Source organism: Lepus europaeus, chromosome 19 (genome assembly GCF_033115175.1).
Source record: "Lepus europaeus isolate LE1 chromosome 19, mLepTim1.pri, whole genome shotgun sequence".
NCBI classification, from domain to species: domain Eukaryota; kingdom Metazoa; phylum Chordata; class Mammalia; order Lagomorpha; family Leporidae; genus Lepus; species Lepus europaeus.
The window spans coordinates 67,067,103-67,091,991 of record NC_084845.1 but is presented as its reverse complement, the minus strand read 5'-3'; the positions used below and the strand labels follow the sequence as shown (position 1 = coordinate 67,091,991).

The 24,889-nt window shown below is 48.0% G+C and overlaps 1 protein-coding gene across 2 annotated transcripts in view; it reads right to left on the bottom strand.

Moving 5' to 3' along the window:
- HSD17B2 (hydroxysteroid 17-beta dehydrogenase 2) overlaps positions 1-24,889 on the bottom strand; it is a 60,026-nt gene that overhangs the window by 5,800 nt on the left and 29,337 nt on the right. Inside the window, exons 2-4 of one of the 2 annotated variants that reach the window (XM_062176459.1) lie at positions 21,991-22,203; positions 16,194-16,379; positions 2,112-2,249 (exon numbers count right to left, since the gene is read on the bottom strand). In XM_062176459.1, the coding sequence (XP_062032443.1) occupies positions 2,112-2,249; positions 16,194-16,379; positions 21,991-22,203 (537 nt within the window). The remainder of the gene's footprint in view (positions 1-2,111; positions 2,250-16,193; positions 16,380-21,990; positions 22,204-24,889) is intronic. The other variant, XM_062176460.1, reaches the window with a different exon arrangement.

Here is a 24,889-nt window from a genome sequence, read left to right as displayed (position 1 = left end):
CCTGCGTGGTCCATGGCCCTGCCTCTCGGTCTCCCTTCCAGAATAACCCCTTCGCAGAGACCTGAGCAAACTCCACAACCTTGTGAGGGTCCCAGCTGCTGAGCACTTCAAGATGGAAGTTCAGTTGATCTTTTCAGATTTTACCAGGTACATTTGGGCTAACGGTCAAACCTTTAGGGTTATTTTTCAGTGTATTAACAATACCTCCTCCAGTTCGTGGTCTCTCGTTAGACAAGGTTTTACATCTTCATTGAAATCACTGATTAAATGCTTGACGACCCAGAACTGAGGCTTGGGGTGGTCCCGTCTATGCCCAGAGACCACAAATCCAGAGTGCGGAAGGAGAGCCCGACCACCCCTTCCCAGAGTGGAGAGGAGGAGAGTCGTGTTCCTCAAGGGGGAGAAGAAAAATGCTGTTTTCAAAATGCAGAGACTCTGGAAAAAAGAACCATCTCAGCCAATGAGAATGGGAGACAAAACAAATGTTACCCGGGTATCTGCTCAAACTTTTGAAGGAAAAAAGCTCTAGGGCCGGCGCCGTGGCTCACTTGGTTAATCCTCCACCTTGCGGTGCCGGCATCCCATATAGGGGCCGGGTTCTAGTCCCGGTTGCTCCTCTTCCAGTCCAGCTCTCTGCTGTGGCCTGGGAAGGCAGTGGAGGATGGCCCAAGTGCTTGGGCCCCTGCACCTACATGGGAGACCAGGAGGAAGCACCTAGCTCCTGGCTTTGGATCGGCGCAACGCCGGCCATAGAGTCCATTTGGGGAGTGAACCAAAGAAGGAAGACCTTTCTCTCTCTCTCACCGTCTATAACTCTACCTGTCAAATAAAAAAAAAATAAGCTCTAAATCCACATAAATAAGCCTGATATGAGCCTTGTGAATTTTATTTTGGAAGAGAGGTTTGGCTGGCACAGCGAAAAAATGATCAAAACTGATGACAGTTGGGGACATTTCTGACCGATGCTCCCATGTGGCAGAGTCCTACCTACCAAGGGTCCTGTTCTGAGTGGGCCTCAGGAGACCTGGGTTCCTACCCAGCGAGGCTTCTGCTGGCTGCCAACTTCTGAGCCAACTCAGTTTCCTTGTAGAAAGAAGCAGCTGAGCAGCCACAGGGGCGAACACGACACTGCCTCTCGATTCCTGGACAAGGCTGACCCATGCCAAACCCTCTCGGGTGGACACTGAGCGTGGCTGAGCTCTGGGCACATAACAACCCCTTCCACCCCCAGCACCACAAGACTTGACCAAATTCTAGCACAGCTTCTAGCACCGTAAGGCTGTGTGCCTGGGTGGACACGAGCCTCCCACTAAACTCCCTGCCCGAGAAAACACCACACTGCCAGCAAATGGTTCTGCTTGTTCACATCATCGCACCCCTGATTTGCCATCCTTTCTTCAAGCATCTACTAAAAAGGACTTAAATTTGTAAATATGAATAAATATGTTACATATATTTATAAATACATATTATATTACATATATAATACATACTATATTACATATATTTATAAAATATATTTACATTTGTACATATGAGGAGACTTCAAAAGTTTTGTGGGAAAACGGAGTTAAAAGTTTCTTTTTGGGCAAAAATTTTGAAATTCATTCCAGTTTATTCATAGTGTGCCTTTTCCATGAACTTTTTAAAGACCCCTTGCTTGTATCTTGCACATCAGAAGCATCTCTCTCCAGGGACCCGAGAGCGATTCCTTTGAAATGGAGTCATCCACCCAGAAGGACAAGGCCTGTCTCCCAGCCTCTGTGGGAGGCAGAATCCAAACTTTGATAACCGCCAGCAAACACAGCTGGCCCCAAGGCACCCATAGTGACCCAGGCTTTGTACTTTCCCTTCTGCTTAGTCTGCTCACCCCCCCTCCCCTCCCTCATTCTCTCTCTAAACAAGCACATCCCAGTCTGCACAATTGGGCGTGGGGCTCAGCTCTCTGCCCCATTGTCAGTAGTTACTGAATAAAGTCTGCTTCTGCCACGTTATCTGTTGCCTGACTTGAGTCCAGTTTTGGGAGCACCGAGGGGTTCAATCTGAGCGGTCTCAGACCAGGAGGAGCCTCTAGGATGACCACTATGGGGCTCTCAGGCCCAAGCACCTACTTGTTTGGAAGCCTCCAGGCTGGACAATAGCGACTTTGACTCCCCATTTGGAAAGCTCTTGTCTCATAACTGATGAAAACATAGTCAGGGCCGCCTTTGTGGAGGAATAGGACGACATCTTTTCCATCGGGACCCCTGCTACAGGAACAAAACAGGAGAGAGAAATCAAGTCTGAGGTTTTCATTCCTTCAATCAATAAATATTTAATCAGCACCTAACTGTACACCAGGACAGTGTTGTCAGTGGAGGTTAAGGTAGATAAAGGCAGATGAGGGCCCTTTGTACTGAAGTGAATGCATGCTCTTGGTCACTCCCATTATGTGGCTTCATCCACTTCTGCCTTCTTTGGCTCCTCCATCCCAGCTGGTACAATGACAAAGCAAGTTTAAGGCTCAATCTTGCCCAGCTTCTAAGCGAAAAGTGATTTGTGTGGGATAAAGAGCATCTGCCCACTGGCCCCCAATCTTCCAGTTTAACCAACCTGCAGTCTCTGATTACAGGTGGACATACACGTTGGGGGCCTGCTTCCCACTAGTCCACCTACTACAGCACCTCCAGTTGAATAAGTTGGGCTTAACGTTTGTTGCAGTAAAGAAAAACACACACCTGGGTAAGAGGGTTTGAGGAAGGACTTATTCTAGGGCTGGGGCAGATGCTCTTTATTCCATGTTAACTCAGGTTTAGTTTAGATGCTGTTGAAATTGAGTCTTGAACTGAGTTTATCCTTGAACCTACTGTGAGGAAGGAGGGATCAAAGGTAGGATCAAAGGAAACCAGGAAATGGAAACGATCTATTTGGAATGAGGGTCTTTGCATATGTAATTAAGGCAGAGGTGCCTAAATCAGATGACCCTGGGTTAGGATGAGCCCTAAATCTGATGATGGCTGTTCTTACAAGGACACATAGAGACAGAGAGAAGGCCCTGTGAAGGTGGAGGCAGGGACCGCAGCTACACCGTCACAAGTTGAGAAACACCTGGGGTCGCGAGAAGCTGGGAGAAACAAGGACATACTCTCTTGGAGCTGTCAGAAGGAGCATAGTTCTGCTAACACCTTAGTTTAGACTACTGGCCTCCAGATCAATGAAAGAATATGCTTTTTTAATCCATTCAGTTCATGGTGATTTATTAGAGCATCCCTAGGGAATGAATTCAGGTGCATCCCTGGTAATCTTCATGGGGGAGACACTGAAACCATGAAAGAGTGAAGACAGAGAGGGTTGGTTCAGTGAGCAGACTCAATGAGGAACCCAGAAAGACTGGACCCATGGCATCAGGGCTCTTTGGTCTAAAAAGCATCCATTGGGTTAATGGGTAAACTGGGGGTAGAGCTGTACCTTGAAACACAACTCAGCCATCCAAAGGAATGAACTGGAAAAGTGTAACAATGTGGATGCCTCAAACCAGGTATGGCAACAGAAAGAGCCAAACAGAAAAGAGTATATTTTGATTCTGACTCCATTGGTGGAACATCCTAGAAAATGCAAACTAATCTCTAATGAACACAGCAGTGGATCCCTGCAGGGTGGCTGTGCTGTGGTTGAGCTGTGCCTCCCCCCACATGCAAATGTTGAAGCTCTAATACTTAGTGTGTTGGTACCTGGAAATGGAACCCTTGGAGGTAATTAAATCACAAAGGTGGGGCCCTTTTGATAGGATCCGTGCCCTTTCAAGAAGAGACATCAGGGATTTTACTCACCTCAATCTCTGCTTTGTGAGGACCCAACAAGAAGGTGGCCATCTGCAAGCCAGGAAGAGAGCCCTCACCAGAACCTGACCGTGCTGGCACCCATCTCCGACTTGTAGACTCCAGGAATGTATGGAACAAGTTTCTGCTGACTAAGCCATACAGTCTATGGTATTTTGTTATGGTCGCTCCAGCAAATGAATATGGAGTTTGGGAAGTGGGGGGGTGGGGGAGCAAGAGAAAGGAATTAGAAAGGATGGACAAGTATGGTGGATGATGGACTGTATGTTGTCTTCACTGTGGCAGCAGTTTCATGCCACACACATACATCTAAACTTGTCAAATTGTATACTGCAAATATGAGCAGTTTTGTGTATGTCAATTTTTTAAAAGCAGATTTATTTATTTGAGAGAGAGAGAGAGAGATCCTCCATCTGCTGATTCACTCCATGAATAGCCATAACAGCTGGAGCTGAGCTGATCCGAAGCCAGGAGCCAGGGGATTTTTCCAGGTCTCCCACATGGGTGCAGGAGCTTAAAGACTTGGGCCATCTTCCACTGCTTTCCCAGGCCATAGAAGACAGCTGGATCAGAAGTGAAGCAGCCGGGACTCAAACCTGCGCCCCTATAGGAGGCTGGCACTGCAGGTGGAGGCTTAGGCCCACTATGCCACAGAATCAGCTCCAATGTGTATGCCAATTAAAAAAAAAAAGACACTGTACTTTAAGAGTCCAGAGGACCTCTGCAAAAGCTGGGGATGACTTCAGAGGTGTTTTACTCTGCCTAAAACCCACAGGATATTTTCCTAACTGTTCTGGCGTGGGTGCAGGAGCTCCAGTTTCCTTCGTCTTGTCTTTCTAGGTACCCTGCTTTTCACCAGCTTTTTCAGCGTTGATGATTCTCAGAAACCAAAAAGGGCTTTCGCACATGTGCTTGTCTTCATTTTTCTGACTCCGGCTTGCAGTAAGCTGCTGGTGCCTGCGCCTGTCTCTGCTGGTCTTCCAATGAGGACTGCTTTGTTCGTGGGACAGTAGCTTTTTGGCCTTGAGCTCTCTTGCTTGAGCCCTACCTCCAACCGAAAGTTAAAATTTTCTACATGAGTTTCTGAGACCATAAAACATGGCTCACACCCACATCTAACATTCATTAACGCTCATTGTCAAAGCGAGGTCTAAACTGTCGTTCACAATTGTCATGAGAAGGATTCATGCTTATTTCTAGATAAGCTTCCAGCTACGTCTTCCTGGTCCCCCATAACACCCTGGGCTCATATCTACACAAAGAGGGAGTGTGGATTACAAGGGCCCTGGTGCCTTACCCACATGTGGTTTGTTAAAAAGGCAACTTCCAATAGACACATTGGCTATTTCCAGTCACGCAATGAAACTGTCTGCCTAACCTCAGTCGTTTGAAAGCCGCACAACTTAATTGAAAAGAAAATGAGATAATAAAACTGTATGGAACCACACACACACGCACACACATACACACACAAATACAAGTAAAATGAGGGAAAACACAGACTAGCAGATTGTATCAATGTCAATATGCAGTAATATCATACTATAGTTCTGCAAAATCTCAAGAATTGGATTATACTAGATAAAAGGTACACAAAATATTTTTTGCAACTTCAGGTAAATTTATAAGTACCTCAGGGAAAAATTCAATTAAAAAACAGGATGGCATTGAAGAACAGATACCTAGAATACTTCCTTTTTTCCCCCAAAACCTTTTATTTAAGGAATACAAACTTCATGCATTTCATACATACAACTTGAGGAATGTGGTGATTCTTCCCACTCTAGAATAGCTGTTGGCAGTCATTACCACTGTGTCTGTATTATTATTAAAGCTTTGGTGTAGCCCATATAATATCCTCTTCTCCCTGTCTTTCCAGGAAGACTGTTACCGGTGGTTCTGCCTTCTCATTAAAAGAGGCAGACTGGCCAATAACGATCCCCTACCACCTGAATAGAGAGATGGAGTTGGGGGTGAATGGGTGCCCCATGTTGAGTCACAGCCCTTCTTAGAAATAGGTATGGATGCAGGAGGAGAAGAGGCTTTGCTGTTGATTTCTGGCTGCTGATTTAGCTGTACTGTCACGCTGTTATTGGTAGCGGACTAGAGCTTTTAGCGGGCTGTTTTTGCTGCAGCATAGGAGAAGGTAAGTGGAGAAAAATCACATGAGCAGAAACAAGAAAGGAGGCACTGGAGGGGGAATAAAGATTATTGGTGGGGGAAATTTTGATGATTTCATCTTAAAACTTGGTCCCAGCCAATTGGTGACCTAATAAAATCCTCTTCCATTTTGAGTTTAAATTGATTTGAAGTTTGATCCAGTCTCCTAAAACAAAAAGTCCCAAAGCTTAACTGATATAATTTCAAAATAACATCTGGCATCAAACAAGCTCCAATCAAACAAAGCTTGTCACAGATGACCAGCTGATTTTTATTTAAGTGATTTTTAATTTTTTTAACGATTTATTTATTTGAAAGGCAGAGTTACAGAGAGGCAGAGGCGGTGGGGGGGGTGGTCTTCTATCCACAGGTTCACTCCCCAGATGGCAACAATGGCCAGAGCTGTGTCAATCTGAAGCCAGGAGCCAGGAGCTTCTTCTGGGTCTCCCATGTGGGTGCAGGGGCCCAAGGACTTCAGCCATCTTCTACTGTTTTCCCGAGCCATAGCAGAGAGCTGGATCAGAAGTGGAGCAGCCAGGACTTGAACTGGTGCCCATCTGGGAAGCCAGCACTGCAAGTGGTGGCTTTACCCACTATACCACAGTGCCAGCCCCTGATTTTTAATTTAACAAAAGCTTACTGCTTAAAAACCAAGTCCTTCCTTGGGGAGAAGGACTAAAGAAGTTTAAAAAAAAAAAAAAAAACTTGCGCAAAGTCACACTGTTGTTTGCATGGTAACCCCAGGTTTTTAAAATAAGCTTGCACTGTTCCATGATTTTGATAGGTGATGAAGACTGGCCAGCTGGAAGGCAGCCAGCCATGGCTAGGCTCCAGACTCTGGGAGCCAACACTACCTGTGTTCAAATCCCAGCTCTGCCATTGATTAGCCACCTGTTCTCAGGAAAGTCACTTTATGTGTGTGTACCTTGGCCTTCCAACTTAGTTGATAGTGATAGTATATGAATCACAGGTTGTCAGGAAAATTAAATGAATTAATATGTGAGAATAGTACCTAGCACACAGTAAGCTCTCGACAAGGGCTTTCTATCATTGGTGCTACTCAAGTACTTCCCAATTATATCTTAATTGCCCAAAAGGCTCCATATGTTCGGTGCTTCTGAGAGTGATAAGTGCACCTGCTTCAAAATCCCAGCAGCACTGTTTCTGAGGTGGATTACTGGGACCCACCCTAGAGCTATGGAATCAGAACCTGCACTTAAAACCAGTCCAGGAGACCCTTTTGAATACTAACTCTTGACGATGAACTTGGGGGTTTTCTGGTCATGTGTGTCTGAACATGAGCCTTCCTTACGATGGATGCCGTGAGGATGATAGAAGTGCTGTGGCCTGAATGTGTCCTCTCAAAAGCACAGGTGGAGAGCGAAATCCCCAGTGCAGCATGCTGGGAGGTGGGGCCTCATGGGAGCTGGTTAGGCTCTGAGGGCGCAGTGAACAGATGAACGCCGTTATCTTGGGGAGCAGAGCTCCTCTCTCCCCCTCCTCTCTCCCTCCGCTTTTCACCATGGGTGAGAAGAAGGACCTCACCAGATGCTGGCTCCTGGATCTTGGACCTCCCAGCCTCCAGAACCGTGAGTCAATGCGTTTCTGCTCAGTATAAATTGCCTAGTCTCAGGTTCTCTGCTAGACAATAAATGTGGACTAAGACAAAAAATATGACAGCAATTAGGGTGAGAATGAATGATAGCCTCCATTATCAAGCCAAACAAAAACGTGCATTGGACCAAACATTTCAGACACATTTATCTTTCATATTATGTTGAACCCTGCAAAACTGCCAAGATTAGACCAGTTTATAAGTATAAAATGGCAGTACTGTGGGGTTCAACCTTTTAGATCCAACCTAGTGGTAAATGTTTTCTATTAATGTTTAAAGTATCTGTGGGCGTCCAAGGCTCACTGACCTAGACTCACAGTGTCTCAAGGCTTTCTTCCTTGCTGACTTGACGTAACTCTTCCTCATTTGCCTCATTAGATTCTCTAATTTTTAAATTTAAGTTCTTTTGTGTTAACGTTTGAGATGCCCCTTCTTAACAGGATTGTGAGTTAACAGTGTTAACTGTAGTGACAGTGTTGTACAGCAGATCCATGGGACTTTCTCTTCCCGCACAGCTGAAAGTCTTGGAGACACCTGTTACAGGCTGACTTAACTAACAGGTGACCTCTTGTTAGGGGCCGAGTGTGTGTGTTCCCTGGATTTCACGTATCGAAGCCATGTTTGGAGATAAAGACTCTGAGGTCAGAAAGATGGGGCCTCGGTCTGACCACATAAGAGACACCAGAGAGCTTGCTAGTTTGTTCTCTTTCTCTCTCTCATTTTTTCTTTCTCTCTTTCCCTCCCCCTCTCCCCCTAAACACATTGAGGAAAAGCCATGTGAGGACATAGCAAGAAAACAGCCCTCTGAAAGCCAGGAAGGCAAAGCCCTCACCAGAACCCGTCCCTGCTGACACTTTGATCTGGGCCTCCCAGCCTTCAGAACTGGGAGATAACAGGTTGATGTTGTAGAAGGCCATGGATCTGTGACAGTAGCCTGAGCTTTCTCACCAACCACGTGGAGAACTCCGAACTCACTCTGCTGTTCCTATACCCAGGCTGCAAACTTTGTCCTTCTTAATATGGCCCCCCATGAACACATCACCCCCTTGTCCTTCTTAATATGGCCCCCCATGAACACATCACCCCCTTATTCTCCAACATATTTCTTCAGCCTTTTCTGCCTCAGCAAACTACTCAGTGAATTGGTTCCCTGGCCTGTGTTCCCCTGTCCAGCAGGTGCATAAATTCAGCATTGACTTTGTCACTCATTCTGTCAGTCATTGTCTTTCCTATCCACTGTGGTGTATTATTGGGAATGAACTAAAAACAGGCGAGTGGAAGTTACCATTTTGGAGCTTATGGAAGCAATGGAGAGACTCCCTTTCTCCTCTCACCTTCCCCCACCATCAGTGGCTGCAGATCTCGTGTTGGTTCTCTTGGGTTGACATAAGCCAGGAGTTGGTAACATTTCCTAATATTTGCCCAGCCAAAGGTCTTGATGCCCTTGGAGATAACACAGGACTTCACAAACTTCTCAACACTTAGGTGAAGAGACCTGTTTTTCTAACCTGAGGCTGCATGGCTACATGGAAATTATGAAAGAGAAAAGGCTTTGCAAATAAACACCCTATTAACACATCAGGGAGCTGAAATGTTGCAACCTTTCTGCCTGAGGTGGTATAGGAAGGGGTACCAAGATTGCCTGCCCAAGTTAGCCTATGCTTATCTAATAATCCAGGCCAAGACTAGCATGATCTTGTCTCAGGAGAAGATAATTAAGGCTATCAGCCAATTTCTTGCTTCTTCCAAGGTCAGCTGGAGTCAAGTCAAGCAACAAAATTTACACGTTCATTGGACTTCTCCAAGCTGAAGCACGCATGCCAAGCACATGGTTTGGGAGGGGTGGCAGGTGTTCTCTCCACTGAGCAGGGTACTGTGGAAAGCAACAGTACCCGATGGTTTCCTCCTAGTTTCACCATGTCTATAGCTCCAAGTGTTTCAAAGTCCATCACCTTGTTACTGCAAGCATGGTTGAGAACCAGCCGCAGCACCTGGAAGTCTGTTAGAGAAATCCTCGGGGCGGATCCACACCCATGAAGCCAGAAATTCTGGGGCTGAGCCCTAGACATTTTTTCTATGGAAATAAAACATCAAACAACTTTGACCATTTTAAAGTATGCGATGCAGGGTGCATTTGGCACACTTGTGTCGGGGAGCCATCACCTCTACCTAGTTTGAGGACATTTCTGTCACCTCTAAAGGAAACCCCATGCCCACTAAGCAGTCACTCTGTTCTGCCGTCTCCCAGGCCCCAGCTTGTCGGCTTTCTGTCTCTCTGGGTTTGTCTGTTCCAGACACTTTTTAAAGGTGGAGTCATACAACGCATGGATTTCGTGCCAGGTTTCTTACACTTGGCATAATGTTTTACAGGTCTGTTCATAGCGTAACACAGATCAACGCTTCACTCCTTTTCAAGGCTAAATACTATTTCACTGTGTGAATATGCCACACTCTGGGTCCAGTGGCCTGCCTGTGGGCGCTGGGGTTATATCTTGGGTAATACTGCTCTGGACATCTGTGGACAGTGTTTGCGTGTTTTCTGTTCTCTTAGACACAAGCGGCCTTCCTTATCTGTGAGTGCTGCATCGTGGATTCAGCTGTGGATCAAAGAAGTTGTTTAAAAAGTGTGTCTAGAGTTAATGTGTTCAAACTCAGTTTTCTTGTCATTATTCTCTAACCAATATAGTATAACATCTACTTACACAGCATTTATCTTGTAGTAAGTATTTGAGTAATCCAGCGACGATATAAAGAGGAAATGCATAGCTTCTATGCAACATTGCACCATTTTATGTGAGCTTGAGGGGCTGCAGCAGCCACACAGTTTGATATGCACGGTGGAGGGGGTGAGGGAGTGCAGGGCCCATCGCCCGTGGCGACTGAGGGATGGCTGTGGAGAGCTAGGCCTGGGATTCCTGGGTCCCACGATAGATCCACGTACTGAAGTCCTATCGCATGTTTTCCACAGCAGCTGCACCAGCTTGCACTTGCAGCAACTGTGCTTTTGGAAGCCCACCTGGTGCTTCTGATGCAGCCAAAGCTTGGAAGTGCAGTCCAGGGAGCAGCAGCACTGACGTAACTTAGAGCCTACTAATAGCAAAGCAGAACCTCAGGCCCCACCCGGACCAGCTCAGCCAGATTCTGCATTTCTAACAAGGTCCCCAGGTGATTCTCACATTGAAGTCTGGGAAGCACTGGGTAGGAGGAAGCCCTAAATCCCTGACACTTTCTTAATTATCGTTTAAACAGGCCGGAGTTAGGGTTGATTTTTTTTCTTGAGGGTTTGTGTTTTTTATGTTCGTTGCTTGCCTAGTAAGTTCTGGCTTGATAGCCTAGAAAAGTGGGAAGACAGTAGAACTTAGGTTAAAACATTCCTGGTTTTAAACCCTGACTCCTTCGCTTACCAGGTGTATGAACCTGAACAAGCAAGCGCTTGATCTAGAAAACCAACTCCTATCTGCACCTTGCAGATGCCAGAGTTAAATGACTTCAGGTGTGTGAACATCTAGCGCCGCCCAGCACGCACAAGCTCACTCAATCTGGCTCCGCTCCCTTGCCCCACAGTAGCTGGCAAGGGAGTCGGGGCAGGAAGTCTCAGCCTTGGCTTCCTGTCACACCACAAAGTCACCAAGGGACAGGCTGCCTGACTTTCCAGATAATTCCCTAAGGTGCTGGATCAGCAAGGAAAAGTCCAGAAATGATCCTACAGCCCACGGGGGACCAGGACACAGATCAAGGCTGGAGCCACAAACGCTCCTGGATCTTTTAATTTGTAGACTCTCTCAGGTGGCCTGCTTTGGTATAAAGTAATATTAATGTATTTTAAACAGCTTGGTGTGGTGGGCAGCAATTATACTATCTCTCAGTAGGAGGTGCCTCATCTGTATACCAGTAACTATGCACAGCACTCAGAGCCACAGTGCACTGAAATCAACAACCGAGATAACAGGGTCTCAACTTGGGTGGGTGGGTGGGTGGGGGTGCATTTTGCTCCCAGGAGACTTGTGGCACTGGCTGAGAATTTGTCATGACCGGGGGTTAGTGGATTGAGGATACAGGTGTACTGAACATCATAGACTACACAGAACAGCCCCCCCTGTGTCCCACTTCCCTGCTGCAGAATTGCCCTCTGTCCTAAGATGTCAATACATGAGGGTTGAGAAATGCCCCCTGCCCGGAGCCCTAATGCGTTTGACAAATGGCACCCAGGTGCTGCAGAGGATAAAACAGACAGGTGAGATGACCTGGCCCAGTCCTCCCAGCTGGGAAGAGAAGAGGGAGATTGAAACCACCCTGTCTCACAGTCCCTGAGGCCTGAGTCGCTGCACAAGGCGTCCTTGTTCAAGCATAGCGTGCAACCATACTTAAGTGTTTACTTGGGGATTCTCTCAGAGGAAGAGTGGCTAGAAAAAAGCTTCTAGATCTGTCAAACAGAGATTCTCCCACTGCCATACATACCTCCAAATTCCTGTTATCCTGGGTTAAATATTTATCCAGCTGCCTTGTCAGGATTGGGGTTTAAAGCTACACTGTTTGCCTGGGAGAGACATTAAGCATGTGATTATGTGGGCAGAAGTCTCCCGGAATGGTTGTGACCCAATCTGGGTTACAGAAGCCAGAGAGGAATAGCCTTTAAACTGGGGGAAAGGACAATGTTTGAAATAGGAGATGAGGTACCTATGATATATCACCAACTGAAGATAATTAAATATTGACCCATAGAGATAGCTAAATGGGGGTTGTTAAACATGCACTTCTCACTGCAGCAAGCAACCTCTGGTACCTCACTAAGAGCGGTACCTCGCTCTGGCCATTAAAACTACCAGGAGATGTCCTGGAGGAGTGCTCGTATGGCCTGGCGCAGGGTGAGCCTTGATGTGACAGCTGCTGTTGGGTATTGGAAAGGCCAGGCCCATGGCTGTTTGCGGGGATTGGAAATCGATGGACATAAGGGAAAGTGGATGTAAAGAAACTGCTGTGGGTCCAGACATTTTTGCCCTGATCTCCAGATCAGACCAGGAGTATTTGTTTCCTATTGCTGCTGTAATTATCACACTCTTAATGGCTTCAACAATACAAATCTATTATCTTCCTCTTACAGAGGTCAGGCATCCCACTGAGCCAAACTCAAGGTGTCAATGGAGCTGTGTTCCTTTTGGCAAAGACACCTTTGTTCCTTGGTTCAGGGCCCCTACCTCATCTTCGAATCTCTCTCTCTAGCTGTGACCTTCCTGCCTCCCTCTTACACAGCCCTTTGTGGTTGAGTCCCACCCCCACCTTCTCCCCCCCTCCCCCCCCCCCCCCCGATCATCCAGAATGACATCTTTGGGTCCTTCACTTGTCACATCTATGCAGTCCCCTTTGCCACATAAGACCACAAAGGTGCAGGTTCTGGGGATTAGGATGTGACTATCTTTTGGGGGGGCATTTTTGTGCCTACTCAAGCATCCTCTGTTCATGTTGGGGGTCCATCTGATCTACAGCCACAAACAGCAGAAGCAGATTTACCCATTCTATCTCAGCTGCTCCTGGCTGGTCAACGTCCTACAATAAATCTGCAGTGCGTGCATTCCTGTCATTCGGGGGCTGGAGTAATGTGGTGGGTCAGGGCAACCATGCTCTCTTGGAAGAAGCCTCCTGGTGGTCACTGCCTGCCTCTCTCTTTGCTCCCCGCTGCAAAATGAGAAAAATAGCAGCAGCAGCACACTCCCAAAAAAAGCACATTTTCCAAAATTATCAAGACGTCCGTCACCGATCTGGCATCACATTGGATGTTAATTTTTGCGGATTTGTTGGTTCTTAGTGCCTTTTACACATATTTTGAGTTTCCTAGTCTTTGTGTTAAAATCTAGCTTTTCTTTTTCTCTACTCAAAATCTTTCCTATTTTTCAAAAACCCTCTAGTAAGGACTAGGTTTTCCTTCATTGTGTTCTCTGCTGAATCCCTTTGTCCCTCATCTGTGTTAGGCCCAGAATGACACGCACACCCCTTCCTCCTAGCAAACTTCCCATGTGGAAGCCCTGACACCTAGGGCTTTAGTACAGGAACGCCTTCGCAGATAGGGCCCTGAAATAGGTGATGAAGTTCCAAGGAAGCCAAGGAGTCCGATTCTGCATGACTGGCACCCCTGGCAGCGGAGGTGGAGATGCCAGGGCTGCACTCGGGCCGACAGGGATGATACGTGAGCTTGTGATGAAGATCCGCAAGCCCAGAAGACCGGCCCCGGGAGAAGCCAGCCCTGCAAACTCCTCGCTCTGGGACTTCTTGCCTCTAGAACCATGAGAAAAGAAATTTCTGTTGTGTAAGCCATCCCATCTCTGCCCTCTGTCAGGAAGAACAAGCAAAGCAAGCCAGAGGAGGCTGTGACGGTCTTCTTACAGACTCCCTGTCCCAGCGGGTACACATGCCTCCTAGCTCTTCTGATTTCTTGGTGCTGTTTAACAACTCCATAAGATACCATGGGTAGTGTCTGAGCCCGACAGGTGAGCTCATTTGTGGAGTTTCTCTGGGACTTAAGGATCCAACATTGTTGATGGGGTAGGATAAAGAGGCACAGGAATGCACATAACAGAGACAGCTCTAAGCTCTGACACTTGAAAGGCCAGGAAAGGCAGAAGGAAGTCCGCAGGGCAAACTGCGGGCTGACAGCAAGTTTGGTTGCAGATGTGTGGACTTGGTGATGATCCTAAGACAGTGGAAAGGAAATGGTAAGGCCGAGTGTGAAGAATTTGCACAAGGAGAGGTTGAGAATAGGAGTGAGACGTGTGATTTAGTGTAACACTCAAGGTTTTCCTTCAGTGGAAATAAATGATAGAACACCACATGGAAAGAGCTTGAGAGACCAAACGGGAGACGCACACGCATTGAAAGTCCGCATTGAAAGTCCTCGTTCACCCATTGCTCCCTTCATTTTCCCACCTTCACACACTTGCATTTCCTCATTTATTAACAGCTGACACCTGCCAGACACTGGGCCTGTAGCAGATATGAATATTCTCCACATCAGCGGCAACTAAAGTAAAATCCTAGAAATGAATGAGCTGCTCCGAGTCAGGAGCAAAGAGAAAAAGGAAAAAAACACTTTCATCAGTGTGCCGAGGAGAAGGCAGAGGTCAGTCACTGCAGTAACACTGGCTGAATGAGTGAGGCTGGACAGTCTGAGACCCTGCCAGATGTTCCAGACCGTACCAGGCACCTGAGAAACATAAACCTTCTGTAGGGGTCAAAAATGTGAAGGCTTAGTTGAGAACAAAGCCTAGGGCAAGATATTGCAAGTGTTATTCCTCTGAATTTGTTGTGCTTCAGCAAGATAGCATGAAACTGGAAATACTTCAGGGTTCTCATACAAGTTAGGAGCAATAACACTGTATGTTATTATATGTTATCATAACAATAACATTATATGTTATAATGTTATTGCTCCTAACTAAGCTAAACAACATCTCTCCCTGTTACTCCATGTCTGGCTGTCTCTCTCTCCCTCTCGTTCCCTCTCTATCTTCCTCTCTCTCCCCTCCCTTTTTTCCTCCTATTTCTCCTCCTTATTCTTCTTCCTCTCCCTTTTTCCTCCTCCTCTCCCTCTCCCCCCTGTCTTCTTCCCTCCCCACTTCCCTTGCTTATGCCTTAGACCAACTGACTAGTAGTCAAAGACACACTCAGCAGTTAGTTTCAAGGAAGTGACTGAGGTACAGCCAGATAGGGAGTGTGATGAACAGCAATCATTGTTGAGGAAGCACAGTGAATCTCTCAGAAAGGAATTCTTTCAGGACCGTTGTGCACACTGTAAAACACACACACATACCAAAAACTAGCCAAACAAAAACCATCTGGTTGAATGCTTTATTTTATAAAACCTTCCTTAAAACCAAATGACCCTTCAATGAGGAATAGTATTTGTTTGTTGGGAGACAGAATGCTAGAGTCCTAAATCCCCACTCATGCCTGTAGGGATCCAATAGACAACCCCAAAGCTGGGGAAGGCTCCAGGGGACCCCAGTTTTAAAGCATCTGTCATGGGAGGAATGATGTGATGTCATGTGCTTGGGCAACATCGATGGCAAGGGAGATTGTCTGGCCCTTGCCTCAAGGTTTTGACCGTTCTTTGAGGTGGAGAGACAAGTCATCAAGTGCTCCATCCTGGCCTAGCTGTGTTGAGGCTGCATAATGCTGGGGACAAAAGCAGGCAGACCCCAGAGTCCTGACAGTACAAAGCCAGGGAAGGTATTTGCCAGCTCAGCCTCAGAGCTTGCTGAGCTCAGAGAGGGGTGAGAACACACAGCTGCCAATGCTGCTGTTTGTGGTAGAACATGATACCCATCCAAATCTAGGGAGCTTGGACGCTGGCAGTCACATTGTGAAAATATGCAAGAATCCTAAATCCCCAGCAGTGAGTGCACTACTTACAAGATTCTGTGCACAAAAGGACTTAAAAGGAGAGAAAGGTTTTACTGTATTAAGTTCAACAGTGGATCTACAATCTAATGAATCCTGAGCCAGCTCTGCCTTTGCATGCGTTGCATTCTGGTTCAGCCCCCAACGAATGCAGCCAGCCCTGTCTTGTGCCGGGCACCCTATGACCATGGCGGAAAAGGTCAACTTACCTCCCATGCTGCTGATGTTCACCAGCCTCCCCTTGGATTTCCTAAGCAGAGGCAAAAATGTCTTTGTGACTTCTACAGCTCCAAAGAAGTTCACGGCCATGCACTGTTTGTATTCATTCATGGGAATGAGCTCCCCGTCTGCAGGGAAGCCAAAGATCCCAGCGTTGTTGATCACAGCCCACAGCCCTGGGGACAGAAAGCAACAGACTTGGAGACGGGCAAGATGAGAGAGCGTGAAGGTTTTTAACACTTCAAGCTCTGGAGCGAGATCTAGGCAGATCCTAAACTCCAACCTCAGTCTCCCTGAAAAACTAAGACTACTTACCTCAGGCAGCTGGGTGGGGAATCAGTGTGTGCAATATTAAGCAGTGGTGGTTTTGCATACTCCTTCCTTTGCCTCAAAGCCTTTCCCTACGCCCAGGAAGCTGGATGTTTCTGGTACATGGGAAAGAGCTGTCAGCAAGGGAAGGGCAGTAATCATCCTGACTTCGAAGTCAAAAGCCCACTTAATGTTTCTGCTCCAAAACAGGGAGTAGAGACTAGAATAATATCTTTAGGACAATGTAGGATGATGCAGCAGCCTGTCTTCCCTTATCCCTATACTTGAACAGGAAATGGAAAGGGAAAGGGAAGTTCCAAGATCTCGGATGACTGTAGGGTCCCTAGAGTTTCTGGGTTGTTTTTTCTGAACCCCTTGACAGCCATCAAATGCAGATTCTGGACCCCAGCCCCAGAAATTCTGAGCTGGGGTATCTGGGTGGGGCAGGAGGATCTGTATTTCTAATATGTTCCCAGGGGATTATGATGCTGCCATTCCAGAACATTCTTAGCATGCTGCCCCACAGAAATGGCTTTCAACCTTCCCTGCCCACAAGGACCACTTAAGTGACTTAAAAATCCCAAAGCCCAGGCCATATCCCAGCCTATTAGATCAGGAATTCTGGATTTGGGGTAGAGAAGAGACATGAACACTAAAAGCTTTTAAAATTCCCCAGGTGGTCCAATGTACAGCCAGGTCTAGGAGTCACTCTCTAAATGGTAGGAAAGAAATAATACAAAAACTCCAGCCAGTGTCTGGAGCAGAGGTGAGCGACCTGGATCTTTTTATCTGAGAGAAGTGGAGATCATAGTCTCTAAGGTGTTTTTTTTTTTTTTTTTTTTTTTTTTTTTTTTTTTTTTTTTTTTGACAGGCAGAGTGGACAGTGAGAGAGAGACAGAGAAAGGTCTTCCTTTTGCTGTTGGTTCACCCTCCAATGGCCGCCGCAGTTGGCGCGCTGCGGCCAGCGCACTGCGCTGATCTGATGGCAGGAGCCAGGTGCTTCTCCTGGTCTCCCATGGGGTGCAGGGCCCAAGCACTTGGGCTATCCTCCCTGGCCACAGCAGAGAGCTGGCCTGGAAGAGGGGCAACCGGGACAGAATCCGTTGCCCCGACCGGGACTAGAACCCGGTGTGCCGGCGCCGCAAGGCGGAGGATTAGCCTAGTGAGCCGCGGCGCCGGCCAGTCTCTAAGGTTTTTATAGCTAGGTAGACCTGAGTTCCCAGAGCCCCAGAATGGTGTGGGACAGAGGGTCCCTTAACCACTAACAGTCAAAATGACTAATGACTTGTTTGAGATGCAAATTCTTAAACCCCCTTGCAGCCCTGCTGGGTCAGAAACTATTGATCAGGAAATGTTATTGAGGCATCTGTGATACAACACATGTGCAAGATTGTGATGCAGGCCCAAGAGGGAGGACCTGGCATAGAAGCCAAGTGAACTCTCGTGCTGAAAGGGAAGGCACCAGCCCCAGTGAGGCTGTCTGGTGGCAGAGAGGAATGGGAAGCAGACAGCCTGCATGAGGACTGCGAACAGCATTGGGCATCTCAGCTGGGGTGCACACCAAGTGCTAACCACCAAAGACCAAATGCCTTGTCTCCAGGAATGTCCACCCTTCCTAAGAGAAATGGCATAAGGCTCAGAATTCTGGTTCCTGCCACTTGGTAGAAGGCTCAAAATAGAAACTGAGCTGACCTGCAGAAGATAAAACTATACTTCCTGCGCATCAGAGTGGAAGGCCTGATCCCGACACAGAGTAATGATGATGAGCATCTGGTGAGACAGTGCCTGGCAGATAGGTAGAGCTCACCAGCTTTGGGGCCGGCACTGTGGCGTAGCAAATAAAGCCGCTGTCTGCAGAGCTGGCATCCCACGTGGGCGCCGGTTCGAGTCCCGGCTGCTCCACTTCCGATCCAGCTCTCTGCTGGGAAAGCAGTAGAAGGTGGCCTGTCTTTGGGTCCCTGTGCCTGCGTGGGAGACCTGGAAGAAGCTCCTGGCTCCTGGCTTCGGATGAGTGCAGCTCCGGCCATTGCGGCCATCTGGGGAGTGAACAAACAGATGGAAGACCTCTCTCTGCCTCTCCTCTCTCTGTGTAACTTCAACTTTCAAATCAATAAATAAATCCTAAAAAAAAAAAAAAAAAAAAGCTCACCAGCTTTAGGATGGTGAGAGTAGAGAGGTTTCAGTCTGTCCAGCCTGATGCACACCCTTGACCAAGCAACACACAGCTTGAGAATGTTCTCGAATGAGGGTCAGCTACATTTTTCTGTAAAAGGCCAGGTAGTGAAAGCTTTATTTTTGCAGGCTCTGCTGCCATCATGGTGTGAGAGCAGATGCAGGCTCCACAAAAGTGTATGCCAGTGACATTTTATTTATGGACATTGGCATTTGAATTCTATGTAGTTTTCATATGTCAAAAATCTCATTTCTTTTAAAAAGTGTAAAGCCCGTTCTTAGCTCACAAATCGGGTGGTGGGTCTAGATAACATTCTTTAAATAACAAAGTTACAGAAGGAGAGGACAGATTAGGGCTTGCTGGCATCTGGGGACAAGAGCATGGCAATGACAAGGTGGTATGAGAGAGTCTGGTGGGGACAGGACGCCACCATCTGCCAACCCTTGTCGTAGAATTCTGTGCTGGCCAGTGAGCCCATTATATCTGTAGGTCTTAATAACAGTAAAATAATCACTAATAGTAGTTAACAATCAGCCGTTCATGAAATCTAACTTCATCACGTGCTGTGTAGGCACACGACACAGTTGCTCATCCTCTTAGGGGAACAGAGCCTCTCTCAACTCTGAAGGTCCCGGGGGGTTCATTAACAAACATGCTTCTCGATCTTAAGCGCTCCTGCTCCACTGCTGCAGTTTGGCCCGGGAGGCTGACGTTCAGAGACCCTGGGAAGAGCAGGCAGGTGTACTGGCCTCCGTGTCCAGAACGCTGGGCACAAAGCCGCAGGGGCTCATACCCGGGAAACTGCACCGTGTCTCTTCACCACGTAGATGCCGTGACAGGATCTCCATATCTAGAGCCCCCTGCTCTGTCATTTCAGATGATTGGTATGGCCCTTCTGGGCCTCTTAAAAGGATCTCAATTGGATGACCCTTTAAATAAAACATCATGAAGTCAGACCCATAAAAAAGACAAGCCCAATGCTATAGCAAATGACCAGGCTGGGAGAACTGCCATTCTAGAATATATGATTGCTTATTGCTAAATTTGCCAAATTCATCTTTACCGGGAATCTATTTTTTCTCTTCCCTCTCATTTATCATACGTTCACCAAATATTAACTCAATGCTGGGGACTCTGCTTAATATTGAATGAGCAGAAAACAGGAACCTTTCCTGAGTGCTTGCCTTGTGCCCGGGACTCTTCTGAGGGCCGTTTTCAACAAGTGTTTTCAAATGTTTAAGCAAATACATTCCCTTTTTGGCATTGGCATTTTTCAACTGAGTTGTGTCACTTGGATCTGAAAGAATCCTGACAGACACATGGTTTCATGGTTCTTGTTTTCCAGGCGGGGAGATGGACAGATACAATATTGCAACATTAGAAACATATGCAAGGCATAATAAGAGTATCCAGAAGGGAATGTGATGATGCAACCCAGGTCACCAGGGAAGCCATGCGGAAGATGCTATGGGTGAGTCGGGTCTCTTGTGGGAGTGGTATCTGCTGTTAGACGAAGCAAGAATCTTAGGGGGAAAAAGAGAGGGAAGTTCCAGGAAGAGGCTGCTGGATGTGCAGGGTTGTGAGACGCCATGCTCTGTTCTGGAAACTTGAGAATTGACGAAGTGGACCAGCAGGTCTTGCAGATTAAGGGTTTGGCAGGGGTCATGATCCTTGTTGAGGTGGAAGCCCTTGCACCAGTCACTGAATGACTGATGAAGCGAATGGCCGTCCATAGACCTGGCTCGTGGGAGGAACCTGGCACATGGAGGCTCTGTATGGGGGTGGCTGGCGTTGAAAGATGAGCACCTTGCGACCACTGCTCTCCTTTGGCAGTGCGGTGGAAACAGCAGGTTACAGCGAGGCCACTGGGCTACCTAGAAGTGAGATAATGAGGGCCTGTGCTCCCCACAGTGGCCAGGAGGGAAGGGGCTGGACAGTACACGTGGAAGGGGTGGAATCGCCTGGACTCAGAGCCAACAGGGTGCAGGGGTGGAGGGTAAGCTGTGGGTCTCGGTGATCACCAGATTGCTGGCCTGAATGAGTGCTTGGATGGCAGTGGCAGCACCCCAGCCCTAGAACACAGGGCAGGGGACTGCTGTGCTGCAGAGGAGGGAGACAATAAGGTCAGTTTTTAACTGGTTGAGGTTGCCTCTGGGATACAAGTGGAGACACCTGGTGGACAAGTCATACGCCTGTAGGGCCAGATGTGTCAAAAAAGAGCTAGGTTGGTAACAGAGACTTGAAGTTACGAGCATGGATCAGGGTTTCCTGACTGGTTAAACATTAGCCTCAGCTAGGGAGCTTTTAAAAAGGAGAGCCAGGACACCCTCCTTGGGACAATGGGTTTGGGGGTGGAGGCACCCGGGTAGGAGGATGCCAGAGGGGAGGGAACAGTGCAGTCACACAGGGCCCAGAGCCTCAGAAGGGCCCCACACTGGGTTTCATTCTCTGCTGCTCCCATCTGAAATTCTTCATCATTTTCTAAACAGGAGACTTGATGTTTGCATCTCATTTTCTTACGGTCCCCTGAGTTGCACAGCTCTTCCTGAGCCCTGGCACGGGTAGTGGCAGACATTCCCTGGGTGACTTCAGCGTGCACCTGGCCTGCGAACTCTGGTCTAGCAGGAGAGAGGAACACAGCCTAGGGTATGTGGAGCAGGCAGGGCTTTGGGGTTAGAGCCCTGGAAGCACTCGTGTCAGGAGGACATGGGTGCAGGAAGCAGAAAAAAGGACCAGAGAGCCAGGAAGGCAGTAGGGTAAGGGGGCCCCAATGCCTAGGGTGTCATCAACATGTTGGGTGTCATCAACATGTTTTCACGCTGCAGATGAGCTGCAAACTTGGCCTTGGGGTAGTACTATGAGCTTTGTCAGATCAGTTAGGGAGGCACTGCAAGAGGCAACGACAAACTCAGGGTGAGGAAGAGAAACATCAGAGAGCAGCTGGGCTCCAGAGAGCTCGGCCCCAAGGGCAGAAAGGGAAAGGGCAGTGGCTAAAGGGGACAGTGACCCCATCATGTGTTTCTGCAGGTTAGAGGAATCTAACACCTGTTAATGCTGCAGGAAGGAAAGCCATGAGGGCTGAGCGGGTAATTCATGCAAGGGTGACCAAGAAGGTGGGCGAGGGCAAGGGATAGGGAATTCTGAGTCCATTGAAGATAGGACATATCCGAGTCATTCCTAACATCTTAGTGGCCCCTGAAGCCCCGGCCAGCACAGGTGTCCTAAGTGGCCAGGGTGAAATAGAGGACACAGCATCAGAGGCTGGAGTGAGAGCGGGGTGGCGGTGAGGAGAGGAAGGGCAGTACCTTTGTCTTGCACCTTTTCCACAACTTTGCTGTGAGCATCCTTCACCTGCTCGGGCTTGGTGACATCCATCTGGAGCACAGACAGGCGACTGGAGCAGCTCCTTCGCAACTCCTCTGCCCCGGAGCCTTGTTCGTTCAAGACCCCGGCGAACACCGTGAAGCCCATCTTGTCCAGGTGCTTGCAGATAGCGTGGCCAAACCCGCAGTCGCTGCCTGCAGAGGGTTAAGGCAAGATGACGTGAGCTGGGACTGCAGGGACAGGAAAAGTCATGTAACAAGGGAAACATCACACAGTGTTTACTGTCTTGCCTGTGCGCTAAGACAAGGGGTCCTGGGGAGATGCTTTGTTTGCTAAGTGGAGAAATGGGTAGAGAAGGCATGACATGCATTTCTCATCCTAAAGAAAGGGGAATAGGGTAGGACTGCCCAGGGCGAGTACCTGTGGGTGGAGCAAGACAGCTGAGGGGCCCAGGAGTGGCCAGCGGCCAAAGAAGAATATGGGGTGGGGGAGGAAACCGGAGCTTCTCATGGGAATTTTAAACAAGTATCTCTGTTGTGTAGCATTTGTAGGATGTGAGACTTCATCATTCCGTAAAATCCACAAACATTTCTGTTACAAAACAACATGGGAGCTGATTTTGTGTTTTGAACACCTTGAATGGGAACGGGCACATTCCACAGGGACCAGCTCATCATGGATTGCGAGAGATGAAGCCCATGGCACCTGTGCTGCTCCTCACCCCAGGCCTTTTGCCCTCTCCACAGCCTACCCTGGAGCTGCAGAATAGATATCAAGTATAGAAAGAAAATAAGAGCAGAAATCAGATAGAGAGCCCCATGTACGTTGCTTTGTGAGGGTCTAACGTAATGTAACATATCAAATATGTGTTAGCTCACCCAGAATTTGATTAGGGAATTTGGCCAACCAGCTGGTAGGATGTGATGGAACCTGAAAAAATACTTTACACCCACAGGGCAAAACATAGGCACCTGGGATTCCAAAGATGAGGGCACAGACACAAAATCACCTTTGAGTCTCTCTGTAATAACCATACAATCATTCACCCAGCTCCTCGGTTCTGGCCATGAGAAATCATTTCATGCAGCTGTGTGATGTGGGTCTGTCCTCTAAGCCTTGAGGGACTTCCCTTGGCAGCAGTCGGGGGTTCTGGTCAGATCCTAAATCCAAGTCCATGATCACCGTACTGGAGCAGCCACATTCTGTATCTGAGTGAGCGGAGGCAGGAGGTGCCTCGGGACCTGGAGCCCATCACCTGCTTCCCACATCCACATGGGAAACTTGAACCCCGCACTTCGCAGCCCTCGCTTTGATGCATTCAGGGGTTTTGTGGGTGTGCTCCCACCATGGGTGCCAGAGCTTCCTCTAACCTCAGGGTCCTTAAGATGACACTTGTCCTGTGTAATTCCACCCCTTGACTGTGGCTGATAGAACCACGGTCGACCTGCCTTTTCCTCCCAGCAACCTTCAGTACTGTTCGGCCCATGCTCCTATGAAAGTGCAGAGCCACAGAAAAACCTGTGGCTCATGTTTACAGCTGTATTTACAACAGCAACAAGGGGAAACTGGCCGACTGTCCATCAACTGACAAGTGGCTTACACGTGTGATTTATCCACACAGTGGAATAGTGCTCCTCATCAGGAAGGGGTGAAGTGCCTGTACCTGCTACAACACAGGTGAGCCTTGAAAACTTGCTCAGCGAAAGCAGCAGCAAGGCAGATACGGGAGAAGACATCGTGACCTTGACGCCATTTTTTCTGAGTAGAGAAGGATCTCGCGGGCATTCCTGATGGCAGTGCCCCTGACTGGCTTCCTGAGCCTGGAATCTGACTGCCTTCGGAAAGTTCCTCCGCAGGGCCTGGCACGTAACAGTACCAGCTGCAAACTCAGTGACGATCACGTTGAACTTGAGGCAAGTCACGTGATCCCAGGAGACAGCAGCGGTTAAGAACTCCTCATTCTCTGCAGAGAACCTCCCTTAGAGGAGACTCAGAGGTGTTCCCTCCATCCCCAGTGACCCAGAGACTCCAGATTCCCTCTTTGTCTCATAAGTGATTAGCTGCACTTCCTGTTCCCACTGGCCAGCTGGAACGACCATTGTAAGCTAACTTTGGCATGGATTCTTCCCTCTGCCTCCCCTCCTGGGGTCCTGGTCCACTCTTAGCCTGAGCCAGCCGCCAGCCAATACCTTCTGCGAAAGCCTCAGAGTCAAATACTCTTCCACCTACTATCTAATCCTGCTCGGTGGTCTTCCACCTTCTGTCTACCCTTGGTTATTTCTTCTTCTAAAAGTAAAACTATGTCTGCCTAATCCTTGAGATACTAGCAGCTCATGTGGCCAGAGCATTCCCATCCTCAGCCCCTAGCCCCTGCAATAATCCTCTCCAATAAAACTCCCATAACTGCATCAGGGGTTGATTTCATTTGGCAGCGGATTAATAAACCTAAAGTTCATGGGAGACCATCTGCTTGTGCTTACCTGTGAGTAGAATAGCATAGACCATCACATACAAGCCTGACCTTCCCATTGCAACCTGGGCAGCCTTGGAGAGGTTCTTGAACCTGTCTCTGCCTCAGCTTGCTTGTTTGCAAAATGAACTTCATCATGGTCCCAGCACCAGTCAATATTGGAGAAGTGCATAGCAGCGATGACTATGTACATCTGTTTAAAAAATAACATGGTCCCTTGTGCGTGTGTGTGATTGTCAGGCGTTTACACACACAGTGTTGCTAGAGGCAGAGTTTGCTCTCATGACCGTCATCCAAACACCTTGGTTAAGACTCTTTCATGTATGAACCTTGGAAGGAACACACAGAACCACAGGGAGCCACCACTTTCTTGTGGGCAGAACGGGGTTACGTTAATACCCCCTCCTGGG